The 10,632-nt window shown below is 37.9% G+C and overlaps 3 protein-coding genes across 3 annotated transcripts; 2 read left to right on the top strand and 1 right to left on the bottom strand.

Annotated features, from left to right (window-relative positions):
- The first annotated feature begins 41 nt into the window (after positions 1 to 41).
- On the top strand, positions 42 to 1,911 carry LOC111495783 (NAC domain-containing protein 73-like). The gene is made up of 3 exons (XM_023145966.1): positions 42 to 369; positions 453 to 642; positions 1,148 to 1,911. Exons 1-3 carry the CDS (start codon positions 244 to 246, stop codon positions 1,747 to 1,749), a joined length of 918 nt encoding a protein of 305 aa, XP_023001734.1. The 5' UTR covers positions 42 to 243; the 3' UTR covers positions 1,750 to 1,911.
- A 377-nt stretch (positions 1,912 to 2,288) lies between these two features.
- LOC111495768 (negative regulator of systemic acquired resistance SNI1) lies at positions 2,289 to 8,397 on the top strand. The gene is made up of 15 exons (XM_023145948.1): positions 2,289 to 2,721; positions 2,982 to 3,048; positions 3,154 to 3,247; positions 3,347 to 3,418; positions 3,517 to 3,606; positions 3,875 to 3,946; positions 4,161 to 4,242; positions 4,313 to 4,362; positions 4,533 to 4,745; positions 4,820 to 4,890; positions 4,983 to 5,052; positions 5,411 to 5,476; positions 5,710 to 5,862; positions 6,993 to 7,126; positions 8,003 to 8,397. The coding sequence occupies exons 1-15, from the start codon at positions 2,616 to 2,618 to the stop codon at positions 8,073 to 8,075; spliced, it is 1,413 nt and encodes a 470-aa protein (XP_023001716.1). The 5' UTR covers positions 2,289 to 2,615; the 3' UTR covers positions 8,076 to 8,397.
- A 62-nt stretch (positions 8,398 to 8,459) lies between these two features.
- On the bottom strand, positions 8,460 to 10,129 carry LOC111495796 (D-aminoacyl-tRNA deacylase-like). The gene is made up of 8 exons (XM_023145985.1): positions 9,960 to 10,129; positions 9,795 to 9,886; positions 9,625 to 9,691; positions 9,503 to 9,533; positions 9,263 to 9,403; positions 9,144 to 9,169; positions 8,995 to 9,050; positions 8,460 to 8,899 (listed from the first exon to the last, which is right to left on the bottom strand). Exons 1-8 carry the CDS (start codon positions 10,098 to 10,100, stop codon positions 8,869 to 8,871), a joined length of 585 nt encoding a protein of 194 aa, XP_023001753.1. The 5' UTR covers positions 10,101 to 10,129; the 3' UTR covers positions 8,460 to 8,868.
- Positions 10,130 to 10,632: the final 503 nt, after the last annotated feature.

The raw sequence follows: 10,632 nt of genomic DNA, 5'->3' as shown, positions 1-10,632 counted from the left end.
AAAAAAAAAAAAAAAAAAAAAAAAAAAAAAAAAAAAAAAAAAAAAAAAAAAAAAAAAAAAAAGGAAAATTCCTTCCTCCGACATGTCTGAACGAGGTGGTTGTTGTGTTGGGTGTTAAAAGTTGAAGAACACAAATAATAGGCGAAGCCAAAGCGGAAGTCAATCATATGCTCCTTTTTGTTCTTATGTTGGACGGGGGATTAGCTTAGCTTCCAATAATAAACACAGAGCAGCGGAGAGATCATGAGTTGGTGCAGTGGGTCAGACGACGACGAGTCGTCTGCCTCTCTTCACCAATTAGCCTCCGTCGTCCTCCCCGCACCCCTCCGATGCCCATCCTGTGGGCATCCCATTCAGTTGCAGGACCAGGTACGTCTATAAATTGATATCATCATCATTATTATTGTTATTGATGGTTTAGTTGAATGAATTTAAATGATGTTGAATTGAAGGCTGGGATTCATGATCTTCCTGGGCTACCAGCTGGAGTCAAATTTGATCCAACCGATCAAGAAATTCTCGAGCACTTAGAGGCTAAGGCCATCTCTGATGCTCGTAAGCTTCATCCTCTTATTGATGAGTTCATCCCTACTCTCGAAGGCGAAAATGGGATTTGCTATACTCACCCTCAGAAGCTTCCAGGTACCGTACCATCTTCTAAATTTTTACAAATTTAATGGCTTATTAAATGCCAAATCCAAAATTTTAAAACTTATTAGGGATATTATTATAAATATAGCAAAATTTAAAAATTAGATTAAAATTTTATTATGATGTTTGGTTTTTTTTTTTTTTTTTAATTATTTTCTTCCATTTCAAAACTATTCAAAATATTTATTATGATTTTATAATTTTTAAATTTGAAACTCTCTAATTCTTAAATGTGGGTTAATAAAAATAAGTCACTTGTTTAATTAAGATATATATATATATTTTTTAAAAATTAAATTATAAAGGTAGCCTCTCAATTTCAAAATTGGTGTTTTTTTTTATTAACTTTAAAAATGAATGTAGGCTCATAAATTTTTCATAGTTAATAGATTATTGATTTTTTTTTATTTTTTTTATTTTACTTCTAATAAATCTCTACTTAATTGATTTATTAAATATAAAAATTGAGTGGAGAAAATGTTTGATGCTTGGGCAGGAGTAAGAAAAGACGGGCAAATCCGGCACTTTTTCCATCGACCATCGAAGGCGTACACAACCGGAACAAGAAAACGCCGCAAAGTCCACACCGACGAGGAAGGCAACGAGACACGTTGGCACAAGACGGGCAAAACCCGACCCGTTATGGTCGGAGGCGCCGTGAAAGGATTCAAGAAAATCCTTGTACTCTACACCAACTACGGCCGGCAAAGAAAGCCCGAAAAGACCAACTGGGTGATGCACCAATACCACCTCGGCAACAACGAGGAAGAAAAAGACGGCGAAGTAGTTGTCTCCAAGGTCTTTTACCAAACCCAGCCTCGACAGTGCAGCTCCACCACCACTAACAACGCCCTCCTCCAATCAGAAATCAAGTTCAAAACCGCCGCCGCCAACCACCACCACCACCCAGATCCCTCCCCCGCCACCCTTGTCGATTATTACAACGCCGCCTCCACTAATTTCATTAGTTTCGACCAGCACTCCGAATCCCCAGTACCTCAGTTATTACCCAATTTAGTCCGCACCGGCGACGGTTCTTCCTTCATTCGGTTCCCGCCGCCCGACACAACCACAAGAAAACTCGACAGGAAACTCTGACATGTCCCCACTAAAAAAATTTCACCCAACAGAATTTCGGAACTGCAATATTTGGTGGTTGGTTTCTTTCTTTACTCATTTTTCCTTCTTTTTTGGTTAATTTTTTTTATTTTTTATTTTATTGTTGTGATGTAACAATCGAATAAGTTATTAGATACAAGGGGGATAAAAAAGAAGTAATAAGAAGAATGGGGAAAATATATATATAGATACTCATTTTACCATGAACAGCGGCAGTTGTTTTGAGATTAAAAATGTACAAAGACTGCTAATATGATTATAAGCTTCTTAAAATGTATGATTAGTTTGTAACTCTTCTTCCTATATTTGTACGTTGTTGCTACCAACTTTTTCATGGACTTGGGTTATTTAATATTGCTTTATTTTTAATCAATTTCAAAATATTTTTTAAGACTTATTTTTATTTCTTTTTTAAAAAATGAAGTCAGAAACTTGACCATATGTGGCTCGTATAAGTAGAAACTTTAATTAGCGGACTTACTTGATGCACACTTGTGTTCTAAGTCTCACATGCGCAACTCAGTTACACTCAGCTCAATCAACTCTAACCAGGCAAGTGCTCCGGTCGGGCTCGATTCTCTGTCCACATGGTTCGGTTTTCGTTTTGGACCGGTTTTTGAACACTCCTCGACCGATTTAAACCGTTCGCCTCTTTTCCATTTCCATTTAATATCAAATCACAAGATTTCAAACATACATTTTCATTTCTGGGTTTCTGGATTCCCCGCTTGGAAATTTGGCGGGACAACTACCAGCACAGGCCGCCGGTCTGCCCTCTCCTTGGAATTAGCTTTTGAACTTCGCTATCGTTTTTGTTACCAGTTCCACCAGAGGCCGGCAAAGCAATGGAGAAACCTAGCAGCGGCGTTAGAGGGGCGATCGAGGCGAATACCTTGGCTATTCTCGACGCATCCGAAGCTACTAAACACACTCGAGACGCCGACGATGACAGTACGATCTTCATTTTAGAATTTGAGTTTTGTTCATTTCTGTTTGGACTCTGAAAACTGCTCGGAACTTGAGAAGAGCAATCGATTTTCTTCTGATGATCTGGACTCTTTAGTGAATACCCTTTGTGGAGTATGTTTCAGTTGTGCTTAATTTGAAAATAAAGTCCTTCTTTTCACTGGAAGCCCTAATGTATCAGTCGGAAGAAAATTACTTCTATTCGTTTTCCTTTTCGTTGCATTGATCAAGATGTTCATAATCAGGAATTGCTTTTCTCGAAGCTGTTCGTGCGGCTTCACTTTTGCCAGAAAATAAATCGCCCCCGACATTGTAAACTTCTTCTTCCTCTTTCAAATCACATATTGGAATTGTATTAATAATCTTCTCTAACATGCTGACCTGACCTTGTAATTACATGGAATTTTTGTCACGAAGCAAAATGTGTGAAGCAATTTTCAAAATCTTGAGGTTCGGGAATTCCCTCGAACTGATTACAACAAGTTGCCAGCTTTTGAACGAGTTAGACTTGGTACTCAGAGCTATCCCTTTTCCATATATCGGTTTGTACATAGCAAACTCCCTTTCTCTCTGCATTATGTGTGAATTTGACTCTTTTATTTTACTACAGGAATTCCCTAGAGTGTATATGACTAATGCCAGTGAATCCAGTATGCCCCATGAATTAGTTGTGCTTCAGGAGGTATTACTAGCATTACATTTTTGTGTGTTCAATCTCTAAATCATGTAAGCGTGATACTTTGTTTTCATTTTCGAGTAATTGTTGTGTTTCTTTTGTAGGCTTGGAGTCCATTTGTTCTAGGCACTGACATTTCAGATAGTGAGAGGGCAACCGCATATGATCTCACTGGCGGACTAATTGATCCCCCTGTCAGTTTTGCCTTCCAAACTCCCCTTATAACACTGTCTGCCTGATTGAATGATCTCTAGATGGCACCACGTTTCCTGATATAACTTATAAGTGCTTGTTATATAGTTTTTTTATTTTATTTTATTTTTTTCTTCAGTTTGAAAGAAAGTTTAGATTGAGCTAGTTGACTATGTACTGTAACTTCGAAGTATTGAATTGATATGCTTATGGAATTCATCCTTCCTGCATGTACTATTCAGTCTTCAATGAAATTACTGTGGTGCGCAGGGTTTTCATCTACTTCTGCAAGGCCTTGCTGAAGTCTCCGATTTTGAAAATTTCCAAGCACCAGATACCAAGGTTTTCTCCTTGCTTTGTCTTTGAAAAGAGTTAGTGCAACCACAATTATGAATTCACGGGGGACCTGAATATAAGTTATTAAAAAATGAACTCTATAGTTTTTTTTTTCCTTGCAAGTGATAATATAACTTAAAAAGGGGATGATTGGAAATTTAAGCAGCTTTAGTCATTTCTCTAGTCTCGTTGCCAACTACTTTTCTTAAATTTGTTGCAGGTCCTAAGTAACATGTTATTGTTTCATTACCTTGTCAGTGTCCTTGAAGGAGATTTTGTGCCTCGAAACCAAATGTACAGAGGTAACCTACTATGTCCATAAGTCATGCCCTCGTAAAAGGCTAGGTAATTAAGAAGTTTGTTCGCATGCAGAAAGCATGATCTGGAGCTCTGTACGGGAGTCTTTGCTTAACACAATGCTGGTATGATGTCAACAATTTTTACACCCTGCTGTAGCACTATTATTTATGATTCACATGTCGATTCTCCATTTTATTGTATTACACTTACAATGGAAGCTTCTTTTTGGTCTACCAACTTGCATGCTGGAAGCCCCTATTTTGGTTGTATTTAAATTCTATTTCTTCTTTAGTGTTCAAGGAAAATGAACTACAAAGGATTAATGAAGGATTGTGTGACCACCCTGTGTGGGTTGGGTCAATATCTTGCTGAATATGACAATGCTGTCCCATATTCTGGGACTTCTATGGTGAAACAACATGAAGCTATTGATACTGCTTTGGCCACTGCGTTTCTTCATTTTGGAAGGATAACATGTGCTGCCACGCTGAAACTCATGGTAATGGTAGGTATTCTGGCAATTTGGTCATCCAAGTATTGCTATTCTTTATTACTGCTCTGAATGGAGAACTGGCATAGGTAACGGAGCTTGATTCCTCAAAAAAGAATGCGGATATGCTAGGTCATACTACAAGGGCTGATGGTGTGAGGTACTAGTTTCGTTATTTTCTTTTTCCTGCAGTATATTCTCTCTTCTTAGAACAGGGATTATTTTCTAAAAATATTTTTGGTGGGATTTCAGAACCCCGCTCGCAGAGATTATTCAAGATGAATTGACATATGATAAAAACATTCTGTCACCATTTCTTCAGGTTGCGTCCCCAAATTTTATTCTTCTCTTGCTTGGAACTATATGCTTTTCTTAATTTATCCAATCAGTAAGAGTGAACCATATAGTGGCAAGTGATAAAGAAACATTATACAGCTTGTTTTCCGTGCATGATATTCTGAGTCATGCATAGGTTGTGTAGACTGGAGGTTCATTTGTCAACGCAGCAAAAATATCTATATGCTTCCCCTGTTAACTTCATGATTATTTTCTCTTACTAATGAATTTCCTAGTCAGTTTGCATACAAATTGTCCAGGCTTTTTCACCTTATTTTTAGTCCTATGCTTCAAGTTCTTCAACGTGTTAATAGTATTATGATCTTGCAATTTTTTGTTTGCAGGCCTTCAAGGACTCAAAATGGAAGCTGGAAATAATCGTGCAATTTTTCTGGAAATACATCTCCAAGGTATATCTTTGATCTGCACCGTCAGAGTAACTTAATAATGTTCCTACTTGGTTATTTTAGATGTATTTGATTATATTAGCCCAAATTATTTCTTTAAGTGTCTGCAATAATTACCGAGTATAATTTCGATTGTACTGGTGCTGTGGCGCATTATCCAACATACACACACACACACACACACAGTACATAAAATATTAAACAATACAGCTATTAATGTATTTTGCTATTTGCAGCCTTCTGTTCGTACTAGGAGGTCTAATGTTCCTGCAGAAGATGCAACTTTCTCTGGAGTATTGAAGTGTATTTCAAACAGCTCCAGTGCTAAAAGTATTACTAAGAAGATTGGTGCACATGCAATTCATCTTTTATTAGCACATGGTTTTCAGGTGATTCACTTCTCGTCACATGTATAACAAACTCAATTGTAATTGGACCCACTGCAATGCTGCTAATGGTTGCTTTGATGACTTTGCTGCATGCTTGAAATTCTTATTTACAATGTTGACAGCTTCTTGTCTTGTCGGTTGCTTTCTGCTTGTAAAATGAGATAAATTTCATCAATACTTGGTGAAAAGGTTTTTCATGCTAGCTGTTAAGGACCCATTGTGGGAACATGATAATCCATGTTCTATTGACTAGTTCTTCATGAGTACTTGAATGAGATTATATAGTTTCTCAATTTTCAATTCATGCGAAATATCTGTTGGATTATTTTAAAGGTTCACATATCATTATAGATTTATAATCATCGTTTTTTATTCAACTTCCTGAATTTTTTGGTACTAAATTTTAGGAAGTGATAACAAGATCATATATAGATGTGTGCATAGGCCTTCGTGCCTCTTGATTACGAAGAGTATTGCTTTGTAGTGCAAATTAGAGAGTACAAAAATACACTTCCCGTGGTTCTTTACCCTCGTAGATGTGTTTAGTGTGCAGCCAGCTGATTGAGAAAACTTGGGTTGCCTCTTTAATGACTACTTCTTTGAACCTTTGGGAAATTTGAGTGGGGGTACTTTTTATTATTTTGTATACGCTCTTCATCCCTGGAAACTTCTGGTTTCAAATGGTCACCGTCCCTACCCTGAAAATCCTACTTCTGGCTTTAAACTTTTTTAGATTTTTGGTGGACTGAAGAGATGGTTGGGGATTGGGCAAAGATTCCAGCTTCATGCATCCCTTAAGGCAGTTATTGCCAACGCTTAAAGCAATACGCTCTCTTTTATTTTTATCTTTTGGCTAGTTGGAGAGCTTTCATGTGCTCTCTTAAACCTTAACGCCTAGCATAGTCCTTTCAGCAGATATCTTCCTTATCAACATTATGATTATGATTAAAGAGAGAGGGGAGGGGGGTGGGAAAGACAGTACTAAGAGATATAGTTGCTGCCATGCACCTTCTGGATTAAATGATTGTCTTATCGTATGTTATGTGTATTAGCTTGTAATCTATTGGCAGTAGTTAGTAGAGGCCATAATTAGTTCGGGAACCTTACTGAGTTTGGCCATTATTCTTCAGGCTTTTCTGTTGCTCTCCACTAAGAAAATGGGTGAAGGCCTCCCCGATTCCAAAGAACAACTGGCGGGCGGTTCGGTCGTGGAAACTTGCAAGAATTTGATATCAGTTTTTAATTGCCTGCGGAAATTGGACAAGTAAGTTTCTCATCTTTTATCTTATACGGATTCCATTGTCTTTCTGTCTCCATGTTATTTGGCTGCATTTTATTTATGACTTGTCAAACATAATATATATATGTGTGTGTGTGTGTGTGTATCTCGGCCAATATGTCTATGCTTAGACGTTTGCCTGCCCACGGGCAAGCTTTATATTTCACGTCAGCATATTTCTGCCAAATTAAGGAACCATTCCTCTGATCTTTTGGTATTGCCGCTGGAAGTGAATGGAATTCCACTATCCATGTGTCTCTCCATGTCTAATGCACGACCCTTGCAAGCGTGACAACTGAACGTCAATTTGTAGTTTAACTTCAAATTTAATTGTATTTACATTGTGGTTCAACATGTTTATTTCTGTTTTTGTCGATACTGGAAAAACTTATTACTATGCTACTACGAGTTTCGGTCATGACAATTTGGTTCTTGTCTTATCCTTATAGACGATGACTACAATCAGTCCTAAAACAACTATATGAGACCTTAATTGCTATGAGCTCCATGAACCTTGTTAAATCTGGAAACTGAAGGTCCAAACAACAGAATTGGTAGGGACAAGGTGGAGTTACATTTAACACGAGTGAAAACTCTGAAAAATATATCTAGCATCACTGCTATCTTAGTAGTGGCGATTTAGGTTCTCCTTTCTTCCATTTTTTTTTTTTCACTGCAAAATGTCAGAGTCAAAAGGATTGAATCCATCACGTCATGATCTATTTTCAAGTTGGCTTTCGAGGATGTAGGTTGATTTTTCTAACTTGGGTCTTGACTTGTTGCATCACATATACTAAAATCTTATGAAGTAGATTTTCGACTTCATGTCTACCCTTCCTTAAGATAAATGTCATAACGCAGGCAGTTGGAAATTTCCTCCTGTGCAAAAGAGGCCATTTTTGTAGCTGCAACAATCCTCTCCAGAAGATCATAGGGCTCGAATGAAATCACTTCTTGAGATGTTTACTCTCAGAGATCTCATAATATGCATGTCAAGACCTATTAGCAGCAGCAGCGATCCTCTTGTCGAAGTCAATGGTAGATGAAGAGAAAAGTAATATTTTGAGATATTTCGCATAATGAAGATGTGTCATGTACAGGTTAGAAAATTTCCCATTTCAGAGTTTATCTTAACTAAGTTGAGTAGATCATATAGCATTAGTCCAATGTGCTCCGCCCACTTGATTAGGATATTCAATGCTCATCGCACATTCAAGAGTACGGATATTTTATACATTAAAAATATTTGCTTCATGCTTCATAACGGGTTTATTTTACGTGAGCTAACCACCCTCCAAAAGTCTTTGCATAGAATACAAAGACAACGATGTAATTTATTTGCATCTTGTAAATTAGTTCATACTGGTTATTGAGTCTGGATTTTGCTGACATTTGTAAGTTTAAGCACCGAGGATTAGAATTGAATAGGTCTAAAACCAATCAAGGGCGCTGAACGTCCCCACAAGGATTCTTAGCAAAGCCTTTGCGGCTTGCTCTGATCTCTGAAATGGAAAGGTACGAGAAACAAATTTCGATATTGTCATAGGAGTAAATCAGCACACAACCCCCATGGCCAACTGGTAGAAATTAGTAGATAGCACCAACGAAAGGACATTTCCACTTATTAGATGAAAAGAATTCTGTCATCCCATCGAGCAAATCTTCAGCTTGTAAGCCGACAAAGAATCGCTGCCAGATCTTAAACTGTAGAATTCAATAGCAACCTATTACGAGCCTTCTGAAGCTTCAACTATATTCCTGAAATGAAAGTTAGGAAAATCACTGTCAAATTACCATTTTCCAGAACATCCTGCAGCAGGCAGAAGGGCTCATAAGCTGGTTGAGTTGCTTACTTAGACGGTTGGGAGTCGATCTGCATTGTGACTGGGCCATCATTCACCAAATTGACCTTCTCAAACATAAGTGACCAAAATATCAGAACTTTATAATCCAGTTAATAGCGAGCTTACTTGGAATTCAAAACTGAGCATAGTGAGGTTACCTTCATCACTGCTCCAAACACTCCATCTGCCCACAGGAAGGGAACATAGACGACATTCAGAACACTCTTTGGAAGAGACTGAACTTGAAATTAGGGGAAGAAAGAAGAGCATAGATTACCTTTTATCGCATCTGGGGTGTAGTATTTACCGAACCTCTCGACCACAGAAGCATAGAAGGGTTTGGCTCTTTGGGGAGGCATTGCCACATGAAAGTCCGGCTTGTTGCCCTTCAACATTCCATACAGTGTAAACTGACTAACTGGTTGCCATCCACCGAGTATAGTTAATAAGTGGATTGACTCTATCTAACTCACAGTCGTCAAGGAACAAAGTTTGAAGAGAACCTCGTTTCACTTACCTAATAGAACCTCGTAGTTTTTCTGCATTACCTGCAACAAATATCAAGGAAAATGGTAAAGCAAATCTCGAAGATTTTGTTTTTCGGAATAGGGAAGCAGGGAGTGTACATATAATCATTACGTTTAAGTCCCAAGCTTTGCCGGTACTCTGATTTGGGAACAACCTCATATTTAGGACCTTACGGCATCTGAAACCCAATTTGAAAAGGAGGAAGTAGCTTTGTGATAACAAAAGATGTTTTCATCGAGCATGGAATTAGTATAGAAAAGAGAGATGGAAGAGTAGATTACATGTATTCGGCGTCGGATTCGGAGTCGGAATCATGAAGGCCGACGAGCACGAGGAGGCCCGGCCCAATCTCTGAAACGGTGCGGCCATCGACCTGCGAAATGCAGCATCTCACACCGGCGACTCAGAAAAGCATAGAGCGGGAAAAAGAGGGAGAGATAAGAGACCTCGACGCTGGCAGAGACGACTCTCTGAACAACAGCTCTCATGGATCTAATCGGCTGTATTTTCTTTTTGTTGCTGAACGCTGTGGTTCGCTTCGTACCTACGCTGGCTGCGAACAATGGCAGGTATGCTACGCTATTCATTCTTGGTTCTTTTTTTTTTGCTAAATTGTGGTCTGTAGGATGCACTTGACGAAAATAGAAAGGTGAAAATACTCAAAATATTACTTATATATATATATTTTTTTATATACAAAAATTGGGAATAAAAAACATTTGGAGCTTTTTATTAATCAATCCTAGAACACTTAATAAAGTTTTTTCTTTTTTCTTTTTTTTGTTGTAAATCCTTTATTTTAGAATCATCCCACATGGAGATGATGAATCTAAATTGAACTTTTGTCACAAGTTTGAAATTTGAAGATGAAGTTAAAAATCTATATAGTTCTTAAAATTTAAAATCTTATTAAACCCTCTTAAACTAGGATTAAATAGATTTAAATTCATTTAAATGTGGGGTTCTAAACTTGTTGTGCTAACCAGATCTCCTTCATGGGTGCCTAACAGGCTTCGGCCCATCACTTTTATCATCCCTCTACAACACGAAGTTGTTTATTGGGTTGAAGTCTTCCATTGGGTTTCAAGCTGCGGAGCTTCCACTTGTTCGTACGTTGCT

The sequence above is a fragment of the Cucurbita maxima genome, unplaced genomic scaffold (genome assembly GCF_002738345.1).
Source record: "Cucurbita maxima cultivar Rimu unplaced genomic scaffold, Cmax_1.0 Cma_Scf00021, whole genome shotgun sequence".
Classification (NCBI taxonomy): Eukaryota; Viridiplantae; Streptophyta; class Magnoliopsida; order Cucurbitales; family Cucurbitaceae; genus Cucurbita; species Cucurbita maxima.
Note: the sequence above shows the minus strand (reverse complement) of the source record. Positions and strands in the feature narration are given on the sequence as shown.

Bases quoted from the DNA above. Each gene is read 5' to 3' on its own strand.
- LOC111495783 (XM_023145966.1), top strand. From the start codon at position 244: ATGAGTTGGTGCAGTGGGTCAGACGACGACGAGTCGTCTGCCTCTCTT. The intron at 370-452 runs GTACGTCTATAA...GTTGAATTGAAG, and splicing joins CCATTCAGTTGCAGGACCAG to GCTGGGATTCATGATCTTCC. The intron at 643-1,147 runs GTACCGTACCAT...ATGCTTGGGCAG, and splicing joins TCACCCTCAGAAGCTTCCAG to GAGTAAGAAAAGACGGGCAA.
- LOC111495768 (XM_023145948.1), top strand. From the start codon at position 2,616: ATGGAGAAACCTAGCAGCGGCGTTAGAGGGGCGATCGAGGCGAATACC. The intron at 2,722-2,981 runs GTACGATCTTCA...GTTCATAATCAG, and splicing joins TCGAGACGCCGACGATGACA to GAATTGCTTTTCTCGAAGCT. The intron at 4,891-4,982 runs GTACTAGTTTCG...GTGGGATTTCAG, and splicing joins ACAAGGGCTGATGGTGTGAG to AACCCCGCTCGCAGAGATTA.
- LOC111495796 (XM_023145985.1), bottom strand. From the start codon at position 10,100: ATGAATAGCGTAGCATACCTGCCATTGTTCGCAGCCAGCGTAGGTACG. The intron at 9,404-9,502 runs GTAAGTGAAACG...GATGGCAACCAG, and splicing joins AAACTACGAGGTTCTATTAG to TTAGTCAGTTTACACTGTAT. The intron at 9,051-9,143 runs GTAACCTCACTA...ATGTTTGAGAAG, and splicing joins TGTTTGGAGCAGTGATGAAG to GTCAATTTGGTGAATGATGG.